General features: G+C 48.6%; 4 protein-coding genes across 4 annotated transcripts; 2 read left to right on the forward strand and 2 right to left on the reverse strand.

The window, feature by feature from the left end:
• Positions 1-293: 293 nt before the first annotated feature.
• sidC (nonribosomal siderophore peptide synthase SidC) lies at positions 294-14,697 on the forward strand (the record flags this gene model as incomplete). The annotated part of the gene is made up of 2 exons (XM_040893501.1): positions 294-908; positions 961-14,697. 2 exons carry the CDS (start codon positions 294-296, stop codon positions 14,695-14,697), a joined length of 14,352 nt encoding a protein of 4,783 aa, XP_040754568.1.
• A 554-nt stretch (positions 14,698-15,251) lies between these two features.
• On the reverse strand, positions 15,252-17,789 carry P175DRAFT_0522232 (phosphatidate phosphatase App1 family protein; the record flags this gene model as incomplete). Its single annotated transcript, XM_040899244.1, has 1 exon — positions 15,252-17,789. One exon carries the CDS (start codon positions 17,787-17,789, stop codon positions 15,252-15,254), a length of 2,538 nt encoding a protein of 845 aa, XP_040754569.1.
• Positions 17,790-18,787: 998 nt separating this feature from the next.
• P175DRAFT_0507905 (UV-endonuclease UVE-1) lies at positions 18,788-20,513 on the reverse strand (the record flags this gene model as incomplete). Its single annotated transcript, XM_040898299.1, has 2 exons — positions 18,788-20,314; positions 20,385-20,513. The coding sequence occupies 2 exons, from the start codon at positions 20,511-20,513 to the stop codon at positions 18,788-18,790; spliced, it is 1,656 nt and encodes a 551-aa protein (XP_040754570.1).
• Positions 20,514-22,116: 1,603 nt separating this feature from the next.
• P175DRAFT_0491570 (putative extracellular protein) lies at positions 22,117-23,214 on the forward strand (the record flags this gene model as incomplete). Its single annotated transcript, XM_040895848.1, has 1 exon — positions 22,117-23,214. One exon carries the CDS (start codon positions 22,117-22,119, stop codon positions 23,212-23,214), a length of 1,098 nt encoding a protein of 365 aa, XP_040754571.1.
• Between the last annotated feature and the right edge of the window lie 17 nt (positions 23,215-23,231).

The raw sequence follows: 23,231 nt of genomic DNA on the forward strand, positions 1-23,231 counted from the left end.
GTATGCCTGTGCGTCAAGATGCAAAAGCCCCTCCTAGCAGCTGCGTTACTGCCGCCAGAGACCAGCTTCGACTCCCCCACCTGCACACCTTGGCCAATCATTGTGCAACATACCCCTCGTCTACCCACCAATGACGTTAAATGTATTTGAGATCGATTGAAGATTCCTGCGTCACAACAGGCGCCTTTTTTTGTTTGCTACTAGCGAGGAATATTTTTTACCTGCGCTGAGGCTCTTGCTTGTTGGGAGTGCTTCTCAAAATTCCCATAGGTATATGGGGGCCAGGATTTGCGATGGGAAAACGCAATCTCGCAGCTTCTGTTCGCAGGTACGTGACGACCGGGCTCTCCCGCGTAACTAAGGGGATAGCAGGTGCTTTCCGCAGTAATGAGGGGCTCCAGAACCCGACAGATTCGATAAGTCAAGCTGCCGACTCCGGGATTTCAGTTCATTATCCGATTTCTCCGATTGAAGCTCTTCCAGTTACCAAGGTTCCTGCATTAGACACTGTTGATCAATATGCTATTGACAAAGAAATTGAGGATCCCATTCACAGAAGCCCTCTCGTTAAGGTCAACTATAGATCCGACGTGCGGGGTGTGATAGACAGCCTGATCAAAGGCTACGCACGTTTTATTTCCTCTTTCACTGGCCTTGAAAACGTCGCCTTTGTGACAACTCGCCACTCTCCTTTCGTGACTGAATCCCAAGAATCGCGCTCGGTTATCTGTGCCTCAGTAATTTTGTCGACGGATGTTCAGGAGTCGAGTAGCTCAGGCGACTGCGTGCTCTACGAGGCTGATGAAAAATCCTATAATAAGGATGAAATACAGTTCTATGCGGAGCTGGGGTTCAAAGTTAATCCTGAAAATAAATGTCACGAAATTCCACACAGCGCTGAAGGAAAGGTCTGTTAATACAGGGTGAAATGGTCTTTTGTGATTAACTAACACTTGCTAGGCATTTACATTGTTTGTTGAGCCTGATAAGGGCGAGAAAGCCCTTCAAGTCAGCTTCACATACCCAAGGAGTCGTATTCCAGAGCCTGCGGTGAGCCAACTATTGAAGACAATTGCTTTTATCTTAACCGAATCTTCTCCTGTTCTTTCCTTGTCGATGCCCCAGCCTGAGCCATCCGTGCTTAACTTCCCACCTCTTATGATACCCCCTTCCCGCGATGCTATTCAGCATGGTGACAATGCAGGGCGTGTTTCAAACCCACACCTTTTGCATGCTGCTTTTGAGGGCTGGGCCCGCAAAAAGCCGCATGCGATAGCGCTTGATTTTGTACATTCTTTGTCATCAAAAACAACCCCCGCAGAACACAGCACCCTGACCTATGCGGCCCTTAATGCGGCAGCTTCAAATCTGGCCGAATACCTGAAGTCTTTTCTGTCCACTCGCGGTCTTCCAAATGAATATGGACGTGTGATTCCAGTTCACATGCCAACATCACCTGAGCTTTACATTTCCTATATTGGAATTCTAAAGGCCGGCCACGCATTTTGCCCTATACCTCAAGATGCCCCTCCCAAAAGAGTACAAGAAATTGTACAGGCCATCGGTTCTCCCATTATACTCGGGAACAAACCGAGGTCATTGTCTGAATTACGAAGTACAGACGGTACAGAATGTGAACCAACAAACCCTACGTGGGTTAACGTCGCCGAAGTTTCCAGGTGGAGGGAATTACAGAGCGACAACTCGCTTCTTGTCCCGGGCCCAGAAACTTATTCAAGTTTGATCAATATCAAAGAAAATCAAACGTCCTATCTTATCTTCACAAGCGGTTCCACTGGACAGCCCAAGGGCGTTCAAGTCAGCCATTTAGCAGCTACATGCTCCATAGAGTCCCATGCTACAGCGATTCCTCTTCCAGGAAAATCCGTGGGTGACTTCCGCTGGTTTCAGTTTGCTTCCCCATCCTTTGACCCGTCTATTATGGAAATATTTGTTTCACTTGGTACTGGTGCTACGCTTTGTTCTGCAGACAGAAGTCTCACCCTCTCCAACCCCGAGGAAACCATTAATGAGGCAAGAGCCACCATAATGATGGCCACTCCTAGTCTGGCGTCATTGCTTCGACCAACTCGTTTAAAGACTCTTGAATATCTCTGGTCAATGGGAGAAAAGCTTAATAGAACTGTCATAGAGAAATTTTCAGGTGGCGTTGATTCATCTCCAAGGATGTTAGTGAATGCATATGGTCCAACAGAGGGAGCTATTAATTGCACATTTGTTGCCCCGTTTGAACGGCACACCCGCGGGTCAATTATCGGGAAACCCCTTCCAACATGTGCAATGTTCGTTATATATCCCAATAACCCTACACCACAAGCAGTCCCGGCAGGTCTCGTGGGTGAGCTAGCAATAGGCGGCCCTCAGATTAGCAAAGGCTATCTTAATCTCCCTAAAGAAACTGCAAAAGCCTTTGTCCACAGCGACGAATTCGGATACCTTTACCGCACTGGTGACAAGGCACGCATTGTCTGGGATGAAACTGGCTCTCAGGTAATTGAATATCTGGGCCGTATTTCTACGGACCAAGTCAAGGTAAATGGCCGCCGCGTTGAGCTAGGTGAAATTGAATCTGTCCTTGCGACTGTGCCGGGCATCGCAGAAGTTGCGGTTGTTGTATTGAACAAAGATGCCGAGCCGGTAGGACCTGAACAAATAATTGCATGTCTGGTAGCGAATAATACTCCAAGCGAGATGGAGAAACAGCGGGTAGTGGAGCAGGCCCAAGAGGCAGCGAGAGAATACCTCGTCCCCTCTATGTACCCATCCTCGTTTAAAATTTTCCAATCACTTCCCAAGTCCAGTTCCGGAAAACTGGACCGTCGGGCTATATTATACATGTTACGCGAAGAAGAAACGGGTGGCACAGAGATTTCCCCCGTTGAAAATGAACACACATCGGCCAAAACAGACGAATGGCAGAGCGCGCCTGATGACAACACACAATCTTTACAGCAGCTTGTGATTAGGCTTGTCGCAGAAATAACAGACGAGAGCGCCTTTTCTATCGAACCTGGAACAGATCTATACTCAATGGGCCTGGACAGTCTTAGAGCAATGCAGTTTCTACAAAGACTACGCGACTATTCTGTTGATGGCCTGTCCGTGAGCGACGTACTACAATCTCAAAACTGCCGAGGTTTGGTTTCCCTCATACAGGACCACCAGAAAAGCCAAGATGGCAAGTTATCTGAGCTTCAGCACGGCGAAATCTTGATGAAAGATCTAGAATCCACTCTTCAATCGTTCAAGGATAAGAATCACATAAAGTGTGCAGAGAAGCTCGGCGTGCCCGCTGATACTCTTCTAGAAGTGCTTCCCACTACTGCAACGCAATCTGGCATGCTGACGAGCATTCTGCGTAGCTGGGCCGATAGCTCCTATGTAACGCCTACTTACATTTATCATTCTGTGCTTCCTCTGGGGCCACAGGTCAACCTGGAGGATATCAAGAAAGCTTGGTCAACGGTTATTGCAAAATATGATTCCTTCCGAACAGTATTTTGCTTGATTGACGAAGAAATGGCTCCGTTTGCCCAGTGTATTCTTACTCCCGAAAGCGTTTCTGACGTGGTTTGGCATACATATACTATTCCTGATGACGGCACTTCAGAGGAAGATGCACTCAACGAAGTCCTTCGAAATGCCGAAAAATCGATATATTTGGCTACCCCACCCTGGAAGATTTCACTTATCTCTTCATCAAAGTGTTCGAGGCTAGTATTGAGTATGTTCCATGGAATCTTTGATGGCGGCTCGTTGCAACTCTTGCTGGAGGACGTGTCTTTAGCCTATCTTGGAAAATCACTTTCGGAGCGCATATCCCTGGATTACATCGTCAAGCATCACTTTCGAGCAGACAACTTCTCAACATCTCGTTTCTGGAATGACTATCTGAAAGATTACTCTCCTACCGTGTTCCCATCCCTTACCCCCAGTCGACTTCCATCCACCAAGAGTACAGGATGTGTGCAAACTACTTCCCGCATCAGCCACCAGGATTTAAAGCGGCTGTCCAAAAATTTGGGATCAACGTCACTGTCTGTCCTCCAAGCAGCGTGGGGATCAATTTTGTTAAATTATACAGGAACTCCCGATCAGGATGTAGTGATGGGCAGTGTTGTGTCTGGAAGATTGGACGGGGATTCGGAAAAGTGCATTGGCCCAACTTTCACCATAACTCCAGTAAGAGTCTCGATCACTCAGATTAAAAATGGTGATACCGGTCCTGTCTCGAACAGGTCTGTTGCTCATCACCTGGCATCTTTCAATGCAAAGGCTTTGAAACATTTACAACCTCGTCTAGGATCAGTGGTTGGCGGAGATGGTCAACCCCCTTATGATACGGTTATTGCATATCAGGACTTTGGCTGTGGGTCCAGTACATCAGAGCTTTGGGGTTCAGTGTACAACCCGCCTATGGCAAATGACTTTGCAGTGATGCTGGAGATATTCCCCGAACGAGACTCGTCTTTGACCTTCCGGGCTAGTTTTGATCCTAGGTTGGATTCGAAATCCGCCGAATTAATGCTTGAACAGCTGGATGACATTGTTCGTTTTATTCTTGAAAAGCCAAACGGGAACTTCGAAGATGCATCATTTCAGACGAAATCAAGGCTTAAGTCAAGTTTCAACCCAAAGCCTAGCGCTTGCCCGGAAGTTTTGAACGGGGCATTGCTACATAGTCGGTTTGAGGAGCACGCGATGAACTTTCCGGAAGATCTTGCATTGATATTTAAGCAAGATCTTGATGACGACGCAAACCCGGGAAACGTGTCATTAACATATGGAGAACTCAACTCTATGGCGGAGAATTTGGCAGGATATCTCCCCCAAGTTTGTGAGCACCTAGTAGAAGCATCAGTCCCGATCTGTATCGAGAAAAGCCCCGCCCTTTACGTTGCCATTCTTGGGATCCTCAAAGCAGGAGGTGCTTGGTGTCCAATCGACACACTTTCCCCACCACAGCGCCGTCATGATCTCATTGCAAGAACCAGCTCTGGAGTGCTCCTGATCTCAGAAATGGATGGTGTGCAACCTGAAGGGGCAGTTCCCTCTGGGGTTAAAGTGATTGATGTCAGCCAGTTCACCAGAAAATCTTCCCTCAGCATCAGCAGTAACGAGCCACTTCCGGTGCAACCAAAACCTACCCCAGATAATATGGCATATCTGATTTGGACAAGCGGTACAACAGGAGCTCCAAAGGGTGTACCAATCACACATGCTGCTGCTGTCTCCAGTATGAAGTCGCTGCAAACTGATATTCCCTTGAACGCCGACGGTAGTCCTGTGCGTTGTTTACAGTTTTCACAACCTACGTTTGACGTGTCCATCCAAGATTTCTTCTATACCTGGGGTGTAGGAGGTGTTTTGATTTCTGCTACCCGGGAAATAATGCTTGAGTCCTTTCCGAAGCTGGCAAATAGCACGAACGCGACCCATGCCCATCTTACCCCCGCATTTGCCGCAGGCGTTCCTCGAAAAAGCTGCAAGACACTGAAAGTAATTACCATGATTGGTGAAAAGCTGACCCAACCTGTGGCTGATGATTGGGGCACTGATATGAGAGCCTTCAACACCTACGGACCGGCAGAGGTAACGGTAGTGTCAACCATACGGGAATTTGGAAACGAGCATAAAGCTATCAAAAGCGCAAATATCGGCTGGCCGATGGAAACCGTCTCTGTCTTCGTGATGAAAAATCAGCGGGTGGTAATGAAAAATGCCATTGGCGAGTTAGCCTTAGGAGGGCCACAACTTTCACCTGGGTACTTGAATCAAGAAAACGTCACGAAAGCAAAGTACGTCTGGAATGATGAAACTTCAGAAAGACTTTATTTTACCGGGGATTTAGTCAGAATGCTTTCTGATGGCTCCCTTGAGTATATGACCCGTGTCGATGATTTGGTCAAAATCGGTGGCATTCGGATTGAGCTCAGTGAGATAAGTTTCGCTCTCCGTGGGTGCCACCCTCTGATTGAGAATATTGAAACCATGGTACTCAGTCGCCCTGATCGACCTACTCAGGTTGTCGTCGCTTTCCTTTGCGCTCCAAAAGCTGCAGGTATCGGACATGGCGGGCCACTATTACTGTTTCAAAGCCCTGCACTTGACATTGCACGCGCTGCTAGTAATCAAGCACGCAATGTATTGCCCGAACATATGATGCCCTCTATATATTTGGTACTCAGATCTATCCCCAAAACACCTTCAGCGAAGGTTGATCGCCGAGCACTTCAGGCCGCATATGCATCCGTGGATCTCGATACTTGGGAAGGCGAGTTGAACCCAGAAGATGCCAGTGACGACCTTGAAGGAGATCTGGACGGTTCCATAGCCACACAGATTATCGGAATTGTTGCTGCACTAGTTAACATTGAGCCTTCAATTATTACAAAGCCCAACAGGCTCAGAAGTCTTGGTGTGGATTCTATTCGCGCAACCCGTCTCGCCTTCAGGCTCAAAGAAGCTGGCCATTCTCTCTCCGTTATGGAAGTCTTAAGCTGCGTCACCGTCCAGGATCTCATCAAACTAGCCGCATCTCGGAATGGAGCTGATATGACAGTTTCCGGTGCCTTCGACATAGATGCCTTCAATGAGGATTGGCATGATGCTGTAGCAAGCAAGATATCGGATGAGTTCACAACAGTCCGCACAACAGCTATTCAAGAGAGCTTATTGACCGAGACAATGGGGAAATACAATATGTACTGGAGCAATCACTTTTTTTCACTCGACCATTCTGTGGATATCGCCCGGTTGAGGCAGGCTTGGTTTGCGGTCTGCCAGAAAACCGAGGCATTAAGAACTGGTTTTATCCCAGTTGCAGAAACTCGCAATATAAAGCCCAATGATATCCTCAACTTTTCTATTCTACAACTTATATACAAGCTCCCAGCTTTGGATTGGGAATATTACAAGTGTTCCGAGGAAGATTGGACCGAACTGCTCGACAACCGAATTGAGGACATCATGACTAGACATCAAAAAAACTACTTCCGACATCCTCCATGGGCGGTCACTATATTTAACAAAGGGCCTGAACGCATTATGGTCTTTACTGTCCATCATTCTGTCCACGATGAGCCTTCTCTTCAATTTATCATCGATGATGTGCGATCCGCCTATACATACAAGCCGCCTTTGAGAAGCCAACTTAGTGACGGACTTTCGGTCATCCTCGCGAACGAGAAAAAATATGAGGAAACACTCAAATTCTGGGTGTCAGAGCTGGAGAGTTTCACTGAGCTCGATGTTCCAGTGTGGCCGGACCTCACCGGAAAACGAGTATCCCCAGGTGTAACTCCCGAGTACCAGCTGATATTTGAGGAGATCCCATTAACAGAGTCAGTTACTAAACTTCAGTCTGTTGCGGCAAGCTTGGGGCTGCAGTCTATTGCTTCTATTATTCGAGTTGCGTGGGCATATGTGTCACTCAGCTACCTTGGTCTACCGGCAACAGTATTCGCTGAAACCCTATCAGACCGAGTTTTAGATTTAAATCTTGAGAGCAGTATTGGCCCTTTTATATCTGTTGTTCCTATTCCATTCAATCCAAAGGGGACTACGCGTGAAGTATTATTGGAACAGCAGAGGCTTTCCGTTGAATCTTGGAAACATCGCCACATCCACGCTCGAGATATCCGGAAGACACTCAAGCGACCTAGGGGAGAGCCCTTGTATCCCGCCGTATTTAACTTTCATGCACCTGATGAATCCCCTGACATCAACTCTCTGCCAAATCTTTGGCGGGGGCTGGAGGATGAAATCGGTTTACACGTCGAGCACCCGATGGCGATGAATATTTTCCAACGCTTGGACGGCAGTCTAATCCTGGAGGCATCCTCAGATAGTCGATCGATGAGTCGAGATCATTTACGTCTATTCGTCCGTCAGGTTGATGGTCTCATCTCCTCGATTTTAGCGTTCCCAGATGAACCATTATCCTCCCTAGTCAATCGCTTACCTCCCGACTTGCGTTCCATATCAACTCAACTGGCAAGTGAAGAGGTCGCGAAATCAATTCATAACGCTCCAACACACTGGTTAGAACAGTACTCTCAGACCCATCCTGAATGGACTGCTTTGGAAGTCGCCAGCAGCATTACGGCAGATGGAGTTGAGCGAGAGACAATGAGCTACAGGGTGCTAAATGCAGAGGCAAACCGCGTGGCTGCATTTCTATCATCGTTTGGTCATAAGAATAGAGTAGTCGCCGTCTGTTCTGGCCGAACAATAGCATCCTATCCAATCATCATAGGCATCTTCAAGTCTGGGAATACATACCTTCCTATAGATGAGAGTCTGCCAGCTGATCGAATAGCATTTTTGGTCCAAGACGCAGATTGTCCGATTGTATTCACCGAGTCTCGTCTTATCTCATCATTTTCTGGAGCTCCAAAAAGCTGCCGAGTGGAATGTCTTGACGACCCTGAACTCCAAAAGGCTATCGGCACGATGTCTCCAGAAAATAAAGACTATCAGTGCCATGCGGACGACAGCGCATATCTGCTTTTTACATCTGGTTCCACAGGAAAGCCAAAGGGTGTCATGGTGACCCGAGGAAATCTTTCGTCTTTCATCGAGTCTTTCTCTGAATTCACATGTCGCGTAGCTCCTATCACTTTGAAATTAGGCGGGACGGGAAGATATCTTGCTCAAGCCAACAGAGCCTTTGATCCCCACCTCCTAGAGATGTTCTTCCCCTGGCGCCACGGGATGGCTACCGTGACAGCTCCTAGACCAATGATATTGGATGACCTTGGGTTGACTTTGTCAAAATGGGACATAACTCACGCAAGCTTTGTGCCTTCGCTCGTGGATCAATCCAATATCACGCCGGAGCAATGTCCCATGCTGAGATTCATGACTGTTGGTGGTGAGAAAATCTCGCAGAAGGTTTTAGATACATGGGCTTCTACTCCGGATGTCACAATTGTGAACGCTTACGGTCCAACTGAGGTCACAATCGGCTGTACATTCGCCCACGTGAAGGAACACACGAACCTGAGAAACATAGGACCGCCCTTGACTGCGTGTGTTGGACATGTCCTCACCCCTGGCACGATGAATTATACACTTCGAGGCCAAACTGGAGAGTTATGCTTTTCAGGTGACCTTGTTGCCAGGGGTTATCTCAATCGACCAGATGCAACTGGCTTTATAACAGGGCCTGATGGGGAAAAGATGTACCGTACTGGCGACGTAGGACGCTTGATGGCGGATGGCTCCGTAGAATATCTAGGACGTGGCGACGATCAAACCAAGATTCGCGGCCAAAGACTAGAGTTGGGAGAGGTTTCCGAGGTGCTTCGTTCGTCCTCACCAGTGGCAATCGACGTTGTTACAACAGTTGCCAAGCATCCTGGTCTTGCAAAGGTCCAACTTATTTCGTTCGTGACTCGATCTGTTTCCCGGCAACATCAGAGGAAAGACATTAATGTGGCTTTCTTGCGGTCTGATTTTACAACCTTGGGTCGAGAGCTTCAAGATATATGTCGGAAAAAATTGCCTGCGTACATGGTTCCCGAGCTTATCCTGCCTATTACGCATATCCCTATAGCGCCAATGTCAGGGAAAGCGAACATGAAGGAATTGCAGGCACTTTTTGTCGAGCTTCCGCTTCAAACTGTGCTCCAGGGGAATATTGCAACGAATCTATACGGCGAGCCGCAAACAAGACCTCTCAACACCGAGGAGCAAGCAGTGGCCAATGAGGTTTGCAATGTCATTCCAGCAGATAGTAGCAACTTCGGACCCATGACAAACATTTTCGAAATTGGGCTGGATAGTCTAAGTGCCATCGGGCTTTCCATACGGCTCAGAAACCTTGGTTATGCAGCCACTGTTGCTCTCGTCATGAGCAATCCAATCATTGAGCAGCTTGCTCGCTTGCCTAGATCTTCCTCTTCACCAAGTACAAATTCCGGGCTGTCGAACCTACACCAAAAGATGAAAGACTTGGAATCCCAATATCACGAGCTTTCTTCTCCAGGACTTGAGGTTTCTCAAGTTTCATCGGTTCGGCCTTGTCTCCCGCTACAGGAAGGTTTGGTAGCTCGATCAATGAATAGCGAAAACGATCAACTATACGTCAACCACGTCACTCTTAAACTCGATAGCAATGTTAACGCAGAGAGACTCAAATCAGCAATACAAAGAGTTACCAACGATAACGAAATCATGAGGACTCTTTTTGTTTCTCTAGATCGGGAGTTGGCACAAGTTGTCTTCTCAGAAACTTCTTATAACATGCAGTGGACTGAATCAGAGTATAGTGATCTAGAAGAAGCGATCCAACAACAAAAGTCCAAGGAGGTCCAAATTTCCCAGGAAATCATCTCTAATATTTCAAAGTTGCCTCCAGTGCAATTCCATCTGGGGAAGTGTTCCACGAATAAACAACCCCTCGCTCTATTCATCGCTATTCACCATGCCTTATATGACGGAGAGTCATTCTCAATGATGTTAGAGGACGTTGCTACATGTTATGAAGGAAAGCAGGCTCCTCAACGCGGCTCCCCGTTTACCTTCTTAGAACATGTTTATCCCCAAAACGCAGAAAAGGCAAAAGATTATTGGATACAATCCATGTCTGGATGCCATCCTACGATTTTCCGATCGAGTGCAGATAAAATGGAGCGACCCATGTCCGTGCATCGGAAGCTCAACCACAGTCTCACTGAATTAGAGCGCCGCTCAGGAAATCTCCAGACAACAGCTCCAGTCATGGTACAAGCTATATATGCGCTTTTGTTAGCAGACTTTGTTGGCGCATCAGATGTCACATATGGCATCATCCTTTCTGGAAGAACTGTCTCCGTTCCTGGTGCAGAATCAGTGATTCTCCCATGTATCACAACCATTCCGGGCCGTCTTAATACCAGATACTTGAGTACCCTCACCGAGGTGGTGGAGGCTGTCCAGAAATCGAATGTGAGATCTCTTGACTATCAACACACTTCATTAAGAAAAATTCAACGTTGGCTACAGTCTGAGACGCCTCTGTTTGATTGTCTCTTCTCTTACATCAGATCTACCACTCCATCGAAACATAATCTCTGGACAGAGGTAGATAGTTATATGCCTTCTGAGTATCCTCTGGCTCTCGAAGTGCACGCTGATAACTATACAAATGAAGTCCATCTCAACTGCATTTTCTCGTCCGCTTTTGGGTCTTTTAGCACCGGGGAGGAATTCCTCGAGAAGCTGGACACTGTTCTATCGAGTGTCATGTCTGGTGAGGTTCTTTCACTGGAGGATTTCAACCTTCCTCTTGAGGAAGGCCTGAGCCTGCGAACCCTCCCTACAAAGTGGGATAGCTCTTCATGGTCAGCAACGGAAACAAGGATCCGGGAACTTCTCGCAACCTTCTGTGCTGTAGACTTGAGTACCATATCAAAGGGGTCTTCTTTCTTCAGTCTAGGTGTTGACTCGGTGACGGCAATCCAATTCGCACATAAATTACGGCAAATGGGATTTAAGGTGTCGTCTTCTGATGTGATGCGATATTCGTGCATAGGTGCACTGGCTAAACATATCGACGAAATATTCTCCAGCACCAAGTCTGATGCAGTGAAAGAGAACGGGAAGCACAGTGTTTCAGTCGACAAATACGATATTCGACTTCTCAGTAAAGAGGATTCTATATCGTCTATCTTCGAGTGTACTCCCTTGCAGTCTGGTATGATTACGCAAACTATAGGCTCCTACGGGAAGGTTTATGTCTACCCTCATCCTATTCGATTGAGCGACAGCGTGGACATTCACCGTCTCAAATTGGCCCTCCACAAAGTCTTTAAGCTGAACGATATCTTACGAACTTCTTTCCACATCACTGGAGATCTGGGGGCTCCTTGGATTGGCGCTGTACATACAGATCCTCCCTTTCAATGGAGAGACGTAACTTTGGCTGATGGAGCCCATATTTTATCTGAGGCTATAGGGCTCTTCTCTTTCAATGAGGAAGCTTGCTTCCAATTCCCTCCTATTCACCCTGTCCTAGTCAATCAACCAGAGGGCAAGACTCTCGTTATTGTCATGCACCACGCTCTCTATGACGGTGCTTCCTTGCCGTTCATCTTCGAGGACCTAGCTATGATTTATACCGGTCAGCCACCACTAAAGAGACCACAATTCTCACATATGGTCGAACACGTCCTCGACGGACAGGAAAAGTCATCTGAGTTCTGGGTAAACAAGCTTAGGGGATATCAAGCTGCAGAAATCCCTGCACTTCATACATCCGAATCACCACACAGCGTGTTTACCTCAGAGTACCGAATTGATCTTGAACTGGCTAGAATCCTTGCCTCATGCCGAGAAATGGAGGTTACAGTTCAGAGTGTAGCACTTCTAGCTTACGCCAAAGTTTACGCCTGTTTAATTGGTTCACGCGATATTGTCTTCGGTCAGGTTATTGCAGGGCGTTCTCTGCCCATACCTGATGCTGACCGTACCCTTGGGCCGTTATTTAACACCGTCGCTCAAAGAGTTACATTGAATCCCAAATTCCTAAGCAACAAAGCTTTAGCACAGCGACTCCAGCAACAAACTTCTGACGCCCAAATTCACCAACATGCACCTCTAAGGACTATTCAGAACTCCCTACGCCAGGCTGGTAAATTAGATTCTACACGGTTGCTGGATTCTCTTTTCGTATTCCAGAAGAGCGCGGCCTTTACTGACACTATTTTGGAGAAACAAGATATCTGGGTTCCATATGAAACTGAGAACTACACAGCGGATGCTGAGTACAAGCTCAATGTGGAAATTGACCATGCGCATGATGGAATTGTTATCAGAGCGACTTGCAATAGCAATTACATATCGCAGCAGATGCTGGACAAACTTTTGCACGATCTCAACGTTACCTTCTGTGATATCATCGAGCATCCAACGAGGTGTTCCACAGCTTTGCCAGAGGGGCTAGGAGAGCTACCATTCAAGCGACGCACGGAAGAAAACAGCCTAGAACCTGATTCTAGTGAGCCTGAGACCCCTGCACATGAAGCCGTCATTCGATCGGTGCTTTCAGGGGTTACAGGTATTCCTTTAGAGAGCATCAAACCGACTACAAGCATTTTCAATATTGGTCTTGATTCACTATCGGCAATACGGATTGCCTCAGTCTGCCGAACCAAAGGACTGAAGACGAGTGTGGGCGATATTCTCCAAGGTATTACTCTACGTGGCATTAGTAAACGTGTCCAGCCCATCGCCAGCCAACGAACACCGGCTGAAGGCTCACTCATCAACAATTACAATCTGGTGGAAAGTAAAGTACTCCAGGGGCTCCAACTCAAGAAGGACTCCATTGAAACGATTTTGCCCTGTCTCCCGGGCCAATTCTATCATCTTGTCAGTTGGTTGAAATCTGGGCGGAAACTTTACGAGCCACCATGGGTATTCTTCAGCCCTGAACGTATTGATAGTGAGAAGATCCAAAAAGCATGGATTGAAATCTGCCGGAGACACCCGCTGCTACGTACCTGTTTTGTGGCTACTTCGCATTCAGAAGCTGTGCAGGTTGTATTAAAAGATCTCGTGGTTGACTCAGATACATTTAAAACTATCGAGTCTTCCAAATTGATCGGGGAAGTTGCGAAGGAGCAAGCTCGAGAGGAAGCATTGCGTCCCTCTTCACTGTTTACTCCACCCGTTCGTCTTCGACTTCTCAAGGCTGCTGATAGTGATGGCATTATTCTATTCCTCAACCACGCCCTGTACGATGCCTGGACAATGCCTATGTTCGTGTCCGAGCTAGGCAAACTTTACCGCAACCAGCCGTTGGACAGCAACCTTGACTTCCCTGCTTTCGTTAATTTTTCACTACTCACTCTTCGGGAGCTTAATGAAAAGGCATATTGGACATCTGCACTGAGGAATGTGGAACCCACCTTCATCAAATCCACTACACAGCCGACAGAGCCAGTCCCCGATCAACTATTCGTGGGTGTGTGGGAAAAGGTCAAAAACCTTGCTCAGCTAGAGACAGAATGCCGCTCAGCTGGTTTGAGCCTCCAAACCGTTGTTCTTCTCGCCGTGGGCCGCTGCATCGCACAGTCTACGGGGGTCAAAAGCCCAGTAATGGGGTTATATCAAACCGGAAGATCTGCCTCGTTTAACAACATCGAAAAACTCTCTGGACCTTGTCTGAACGTGAACCCATTCGTGGTCCCAAATGCCACGCAGGACAGCCACCTCCTAGAACAAGCCCGAGCAATCCAGTCTTCCCTTGCGGAACGAGTTTCCTACGAACAAAGCTCTCTACGTGACGTCCTTCACTGGGTAAACACCCAAACGCCTGGGGCTCCATTATTCAACACATGGGTCAATCTGCTCTGGATGCAAAACTCCATCCCATCCACCAAGGACGTCACTCCAAAGTCAGAGTTGGATGGCGACGAGGACGGGCTGTTCTTGCCTTTGCGCATCGGCGTCCCAACGGATTTTATCCCCACCGAGCCTCTACCTGATTCACCACCCACCTCCGTGAGCGCCCTAGACGCTTCTTTCCTATCGGATCAGAATGTCTTCATTGACATTGGACCTGATCCTAAAACCAATACGATTGGTTTCGGTGTTCGCGCAGAGGGCGGGATCCTCACAGAGGAAGAAGTGAAGCAACTCGTGACTGATATTGGGCGGGCGATTGAAGAAATCGTCCGTTCGCTATAATGGAAGCCGTTGTTGCTGGCTTCTAGATGTGGACTGTTAAAAGTGAAGCTAGAAAGATTTTTGTTTTGCTTGTTCGCTTTCTTGTTTTTCTTTTGCCGTGTCATGTAGCTTAGAATTCCTACATGTGACATGTGATCTCTTCTCAATATATATTATTATATTGCATATATGAACTTGGAATGCAGTCTTATATATAATAGCTATATGCCTAAATTACGCGGTGGCCAGGTAGAACAGAATTATTGTTGTTCACTAGGGGTTAGTTACTGGTTGCTAAACCACGGGCCGTCTAACTATTATGTATTATCTATCTATGGGTTTCAGATAATCCACATGGGGAACCTAAATAAGGATCATGGAGTCGATTTCTTTTCTTCCCTTTCTCTCTTTCGTTGTTCTAATTCAGACTTGCTAAATGCACTCTTCCAAAACCTTCAATCCATTTCTTCAGCAATATTTACATAAAGTGTAGTGTATCCTATGGTAAGCTCGTTGAGTCATTGTACAATGCCAAGGTTCGTCATTGGTCATGATGGCATATCTCCTTTCCTTTCTCATCTGCAGGTTGGACTGGCTGGCTGGTCTCCTTTCATATCCTTCAACGCATCCTTAACCAACCATAGACTAACATCTTGCGCATCCTTTCCTACGCGCCAACTGCTCAAGACCACTCCGCGATCTCCCAAAATCGCAGTGGCTCTCTCCCAGCGCCTTCGCCACAACTCCTCCCGTTTGTTTGGTAAGGGGGCTGGAGGATTCGCTGACGAATTCATGGACCCTCTGCGAGATGGCGAGTAAACATCGGGATTTGACGCAGTTGATCGGAGAGCGCTCCTCGGCGGAGGAGGCCAATCTTGGCGCGTCGATAATGAAGATGGTGACGTAGTGGTGGGCTCAAAAGACAGGGATTGTTGCCGTTGAGGAGTTAAAGGCCTTATGTTCGATCCTGAGGAGTTGGAGCTCATGACTAACGACCCGGTGTTAGATCGACGAGGCGGGGGAGGGGGTGGTGGCTGTTTAGAGACTCGGGTGCCACAATCGCTGGCTTCTAGAGATTCTGCAGGTCGAGTACGACTAGGCAATTGGCTTGCAAGGATCTTTACACCTGTTCTCTCATCACTTCCGGAAGCCGCTCCCGTTAAGGCGCCTGATGGGGAATACCGTGCTGCGGATTCCCTTGGCTGCGACGAGCAATTGGACTCAGACGGAAGTCGCCTCGGTATAGGAGGCGCCGGCTTGCGCTTAATGGCATCCATTGTTGTTGAAGCTGGGGAGGTTTTGTCTACTATATCATTGGTGTTGGTAACTGAGCGTAATGAAGAAGGTTTCGAAGGTATGGTTGGCGGTGTGCGTGTAATAGCCAGTTTCTCGGAAGTAGGGGCGGGGGGTTCCTGAGGTGCTTCATCCGAAAGATCGATCAGGTCCATGCTTTCCAGAGATTTGGTCTCTGGGCCTGGCTCTGACGGTACGCGCGGTGGACGGGGTGGTAGCGTAGGCCGATTTGCCATGGTATCAGAATGATCCATAAGTTCAGGGGTGCTGCGGCTTCGAGTTGAAGTATTTTCGAGGTGGTCCATGGACGTTTCAAAGAATTTCTTTCTCTCTGGCGTAGTGATATCACGAATAAACACCCCTAAAACTCTGCCCGGGTTTGCCATCACAATATCCGTGTATGCCTCAAGGTCAGCTTCGCCACTATCCCCAACTAAGATAAACTTGCGCTCCGGAAAGTCCCTGAAGATTTGCTCCAGAGTGCCCTTCTTCTTTTCTACCGTGGGCTCAAAAATCCCCTGGAGCATCCCGCTGTATTGCTTCAGGTGGAATGAGCCAGGAGGAAGTTCAACTAGCTTGAAGTAGCGCTCCAATAGAGGGTAGAGCTGCCATGGCGCATTAGATACATAGTGGACCTGGACGCCCAAGTCGACAAGACTATGATACCAGTCGGCAACGCCATCAATTTTGAGCTCCCCCAGCTCGCGGATAAAGACATTTCGAAAAATCTCCTTGGCCCCACTGGTGATGGCAGAATGTTTTACTGTATCATCAATGTCACTTATGAGGCTGACGCCTGTTGGTTCAATTACTTGGATGTCTTTCACCGCTGAAAGCTCTTCCGATGCCAGTATGCGAACGTGAGTCGGAACGAAAGGCAGCGACGCCCTTAGAGAAAAATGCCCCGACTCATTGGTTAAGATATTCCTTGACTGGCTCTTATTGTCGTTAAAGAAGAAGACAGTAACCCCCATACCAGTCATTGGGGTTGTTAGGAAAGGACGCATTCGCTCCATAAGATGGGCGTTTGCGACAGAGATCTCGTCTTTTGTCAGTTGTACAGACTCAACAGACGACGACATCGTGGGTGTTCGCTGCGGACGCCCGGGGGCAGCAGGATCCTCATCCAGCTCGTCTGGCTGAGCACCTTTCCAACCCAGTTCATTTCCCTTTTCAACATTTTTGATGATGGATTGAGCTTCCGTATCAACAAGGTCCTGTTCCCTTTTCTCTGTCAACTTAGGAAGGCGATCTCCATCTTGATTAGACCCCTCAGCATCAGGTGGAGGGTTAGTCGGAGCCGGTATACCGCTCAATTTTCGAGCAAGAGCAATGGCTAGACGGTGCTTTCGAGTCATCGGCCCACGGTTGGGTGCATAGACCCAGCCACGAACGTCGACGGCAACAACAGCATTCTCATCCTCAAACTCCTCCCACTCTGCCAACCCCGGTTCCCGTTCATCGGAAATCCCACGATACTCGTCAATCGTAGAATTCGACCCTCTTCGCTGTCTGAAAGATGCATCTGTCGCCTTGTGCTTAACCAAGCGTCTTGCATAACTAGGAAATATCACCATCTCCTCGTCCCCAGCTCGCGCGATTTCGACATCAGGAAACGCGCCAGGCGTGTTGAAATAGTCCTCGCTGTAATCGCGCATACCACTCCGTTGAGCGGACCACTGCGCCGTATACGATTGACGCAACTCATTAGCCGCTTTCAAATACTCGAAAACCTTCTTGCGGCGAGCCCCCCGCTCCCGTCCCACGCCACTCCCAGAACCCCATGTTGAAGAAGAAGTCGGAGAGTCGTATTCCGACATCGAGTTTTTCTGTGCCTTCGCACCACCGCCGCCACCACTACCACCTGGCGCCTTCCCAGCCGTGCGTGCTGCCTTTTCAAACGGCGCCAGCAGTCCCCCAACAAAGCCGCTCGTCCCCCTGAGCCGTCGCCTCCGTCCAACAAGGAACCCTGCAAGTCCTAGTTTTCCCGGTTGAGATCTTTGTGCAAGTCGTACCTGTCGCTGGAGGATAGCGCGATAAACTGTTGCCTGCGCCCGATGCCGAACCGCGGGGAGGGTCTCGTAACGGAAATCCCACAGGCGTAGTCGGGCACGGTGACTTGCGTATGGCCCGAAGAGCACGCGGAGAAAGCGGGAAATCTTCCCTCGGCCGGATTCCGGATCTCGACTTGGGAAATGACGAAGGGAAGGAAAGGGCTGGTAGGGGACCGGCCACTTCACGGAGGTCGGCGGGGAGAGGCACCAGCGACTGCGGAAAAACTGTTTCGGAGCCAGTGTTTTAATCGTCGTCGTGGATGTAGAAAGAAAAAAAAAATCCTATCAGATCATGCGTATCTAACTTAATAAACTAGGTTAAATGCAGGTTTCCAGATGGTTGGTGATTGTGATGGAAGCGACGGGAATTCAGAGCAGTGAACGGAGGTCAGCCAGGGGAATGAATAACTATCCACGAACCGAGGACAATATCACTCAGAAGTCGTCTTGATTAAGTGTGGAGTGCATGTGGTAATCACGAATCAGAATGATTTACCAGGAACAACACTGCCTGGTGCTGATTCTCGTCAGGGAAGATGCACTGATGCAGGACAAAACCTCTTGTGGGGGAGCCGACTTGGGTGACGTTTAGCGGAGTAGTGGCCCGGAAGTCGGTGTTGGTTTATTTACTATTTAACGCACGCGCTCTAGCCACGGGAGATAGGATGGGATATTTATATAGAGAGTGCTATCGTACATAAGAAATTGCAGAAAGCCTCCAGAACAGGCGACGAAGTATATCCAAATCTATCGTCCCAAACGTTTTACATCGATTCACTATCTTCGGCATAATTCACCGTCTTGGTTCGTTGGCTTCGACGGCGGCCTTTGGTTTGAGATCGGGTGAGATTGGGCAATTCATCAGGATTCAACAGCTCTGTATCCGAAGCGGATGGCGTAGATGCAATTGGAGGAGCTTTGCGCTTTCTGCTTGATGGGTTCTTTGGACTTGCTGAGCGCTCAGCCCCTTGAGTAGTCTTTGAGACGGGTGGAGTGATGATATCTCCGTTCTCAGGGTCTATCTGCTCCGAGCTCTGAGCCTGTTGTAGAGATCGCGGCGCTTTCCCTCGTGCTGTCTTCTTGGGCCGAAGCCATTCTTCCATGCCTGGAGGCCAATATACCCTTCCCTCTGGACCACCCATGCCAACCTCTTCCTCCAGAACAGTCTTTGCCGGGGGTACTTGACCCTCGAGGTCAACAAATCCACCATTCTTCTTGGGAGATTTGCGCGGAGGTTTGAATGGCTTATTCTCATCCGTACGCACGTACGGGGTCATGTTGTTGAATAGGTCATGTCCGGGAAGTTTAAATACCCTAATCAATTGAAACACAGCCTGCTCCTTGTCCTTGGCTTCGATCATCAAATCCATGGTAGGATCACATGGAGGAAGGGTTACGACACGATCACTATGCTTCCGACGTTGGCTGTTCGTGATCGCAGACGAGACAGGTTCTGAATAATGCATCTTCTGAGTAATATTTTTCCGGGTCCAGGTAGCCTTGATCCGGTCAAACAGATTCATGATGTCGAGAGTGCCCTCGCGCATTTGTGTTGAGTCGAATATAATGTTATGGTGGTGGAAGTCCAGGACGAGCGGAATATTCAGCTCTTCACATATCGGCAACAAATCATGTACCGACCAGCTCACATCGTCGTTTTCCAGAACCAGACGATTCTTAATGTCTGGGGACAGTTTCTGGTAATTCTCTCGAAATCTGTCCAAGGTTGCTTGTTTATCACCAAATACCCCACCCATATGGAGAATCATGGCTGCATCTCGATCTTGCTGTGGCGGTAGTCGAAGAAGTTGCAGCATCTCAGAGTGATACTCCAAGTCACGATACGAGCTCTCCACAACTTCCACCCTAGGAGAGCCCAATTGGGTAAACTGACCCGGGTGCACACTCACCCGATGGCCAAGCTCTGCGATCACACGGCCAGCATCTGCGAGAACCTCAGAGGCAAATGGCGCGAGCTTATAGCCATACTCTTTGTGACTTGCAAAGGGAAACATCTCGCTACTCAGCCGCATAAACTTGATTCCATACCGTTCATTCCAGCGCAGTAGTTTGACCAAATCGCGAGCGTTAGCAAGTCCCAGGGACTCCACGTACGCCTGACCCCGTGCAACATCGGGTGCTTTAGTCCGGTCCGGCCGGTTCTTCGTTGGATGAGGTGGTTGTGAGGGGTCCAAAAGAGGGTGGCGATTTTCGAGGATGGAAGATATACGACAGGTACGGGAACAAAAGACAGGTGGGTTTGAGTATCGAAGGTATGTGTTCAAGCAGGCCTATTTTCGGAGAGTATGTTCCATTAGACAACGATCACTCCGGCAATCCAATTTTCAGCGGGGAACTCACATAGCCCAACCTTCCTTTCCACGGGAGGGGTAGGTAACTGCTATTCACAGGCGGGGGTCGCGAAAGAGCTTCCTGGAGCTCTTCGGCAGCGGCTGGCACGTCCTCGTCCAACTCAGGATCCATTGGCATGTCGTCTATTTGTCCAATAGGGTGGCACATGAACAATTTCTCAGCGGCGTGCCTAGATTCGTCAAGCTGCGCGTCCGCGAATCCAGGTCGCGTTTCTAGTGAAATAGCTTCGGCAACTTGGGATAAAGCGGACAAACCTGTCGAAAATTGTCTCCAACGGGGCAATGTCGTCAGCGATGTAGTCGCAAGCCTCGATGCCGATCGCCCCGCAGGGGAATGTGATGCACCAGCAACCACGCTAGGAACCCGATTTTGCGAGCGAATTCCAGAGGCAGAAGTCGAGATCGCCACAGTAACCAGGCGAGTCATCCAAGACCGTGGAGGCAGACAGGCGTGGCAAGAGACACGGAACGGTGGGCCGAATTCCACGGCGCTGTGGAAACATGCGGCATGTTGGAGGGGAAAGGCGCGAGCGAACCTCTGCTGGTAAAAAGATCGCAAAAACATCCAGCAGAGTATTGGAGGTCAAAGAAGGGAAAGGGAGCGAGTGTTGAGTTGGGTTGACACGGGGTAGTTAGGCCTCTGGTGTCCCCAGAGCACCATGTTGAGCACAATAACAAGTCGAGTAGAGACGCGATCTCAGGGATGAGGTTGATCAAGGAGAAGAGAGGAAGAGAACAGGTGAAAGACGTGAGCTGACAGACGCGAGGGATAATAATGAATAACGGTTCGTGTTAGGTTCGATAATTATGGGCGGAAACCCAAGAGAAGCCTGGAACTTCTGGTGGTGATCATCTAAAAAGTACCTCCCGACTTACAACTTCCAAGTAGTACAACAATCAGATTCCTGGAAAAGTTTCATCTCCATCTCCTCTTGACTTTGTTTCATCGATAATAATCCAAGTGCAGTATTTTTGAATTAGTACTGATATTGTCTCTTAATTAGTGGTATATTTTGCTGACTGTCGTCCTCTTGTCCTAGTAGACACGCTATGTTGAATGGCCTCTTGAAGGACATGGCTCCTCCCATTCAGATGAGGCATGTCAGCGAGGGGAATAAGATTATTTTCAAATATGGGCTATTATGGACTCCCAATAACATGCGAGCGACCAAAATGTGTTTCCCCGGCTCAATCTGCTCCAGAATTCGTGACAATGGCATGGCATGGTCTCCTACATTGCTACGTCCTCCGTTTATACCATTTATAGCAGCATTCCTCGCGAGATAAGGATCGCTCAGGAACCAGAAATCCTGAGCTGGAAGCTTGTAACATGGTATGTACTTTGGGGGGAAACAAGGAGATTTTCTGCAACATACCAATAATCCAAGAATACTTAAGCCATGGGTGTTGGCAAACCTGTGGTACCAGGCTTCTCCTTCAATCTCTGTCTAGTGACTGGAGACCACTGGACTTGTGTTGCTGTTGTATTGTCATAATTCCTGCTTATAATTATACGGCAGAGCTGCGAATGATTACCTCTTCACTGGCAAAGTGACTCCAGGTATGTTCTCTTGTGTTATAACTACAGATGGGGGTTTATATGGGGACCCAGATAGGTCTGACTCCGAATCTAACTTCTCCCTGCATGCAGATTTCTTTCCTGTTTACAGAGCCTGGTGCTTCTTCAACATCTTCAGCCAAAATTCTCTATAACCACAGCCATGATGAAGGGATTCCTGCTTAGCTGTGCCTTGTTGGCTTCGCACGCTTATGGACATATCCAGATGGCGAAACCATATCCAATTCGGAGCCCATTAAACAAAAATGCAACTGGTGAAAAGGACTACTCATACACGAACCCTCTTGCAACTGACGGATCAAACTTCCCTTGCAAAGGTTACCACAATGATGCGTTCAACTCTGTGGCGAGCTATAGCCCCGGGCAATCATACGACCTCGAACTTGAGGGAAGTGCCACGCATGGAGGAGGCTCATGCCAAGTCTCTCTCTCCTACGATAAGGGCAAGACATTCCAGGTCATTCATTCCATGCTTGGTGGATGCCCGTTACAGAGCAGTTACAAGTTCACAGTCCCTGCAGACGCTCCATCTGGCGAGGCTCTCCTGGCCTGGAGCTGGTTCAATAAGGTTGGCAACCGTGAGATGTACATGAACTGTGCCCAAGTCACTGTGGGAGGGAGTAGTCAGGGTCAAGAGGGATTCACCTCCATCTCGCGTCGTGACGCATTCAGCAGCCTCCCACCCATGTTTGAGGCGAATATCAACGGACCTGGACAGTGCAAAACAATCGAAGGCCAGGAAGTCAACTTCCCTCTTCCGGGTCCCTCGCCAGAAGGAAGTCTGAGCGGCCAAGGCTATCAATGTTCTGGCTCTGCTCCTTTCCTAGGAGGTAGTGCGAAGTCTCCCAACTCGTCGTCAACTTCCTCCAGTACTTCCACTTCAGGCACCGCCTCCAGTTCTAGCTCGAGCCCTAGCTCGAACAGCACCTCCGCAACCACACACTCTCCCATGACTTCATCCCAACCGTTGATCTCTGCACCCTCCCCAACATCCTCCTCTGCCGTGGCTTCCAACGTCCCCTCATCAGCGGTCCTTCCGTCATACGATCGCACCGTTCCCACCTTATATCCTGAGGTGCCTTTCCACAGACCCACGGAGGAGCCCTGCGTTTCCGGAACGATTATCTGTTCAGCAGACGGTCTGAGTTGGTCCCTCTGCAGCGAAGGTTCTCCCATCCACATGGGCAACGTCGCAGCTGGAACCCACTGTATGCACGGGGCGATGCACCGCCTTCCTTAAAAAAACTGAACAAATAA

This window comes from Aspergillus ochraceoroseus (genome assembly GCF_002846915.1).
Source record: "Aspergillus ochraceoroseus IBT 24754 chromosome Unknown P175scaffold_2, whole genome shotgun sequence".
Taxonomy (NCBI): domain Eukaryota; kingdom Fungi; phylum Ascomycota; class Eurotiomycetes; order Eurotiales; family Aspergillaceae; genus Aspergillus; species Aspergillus ochraceoroseus.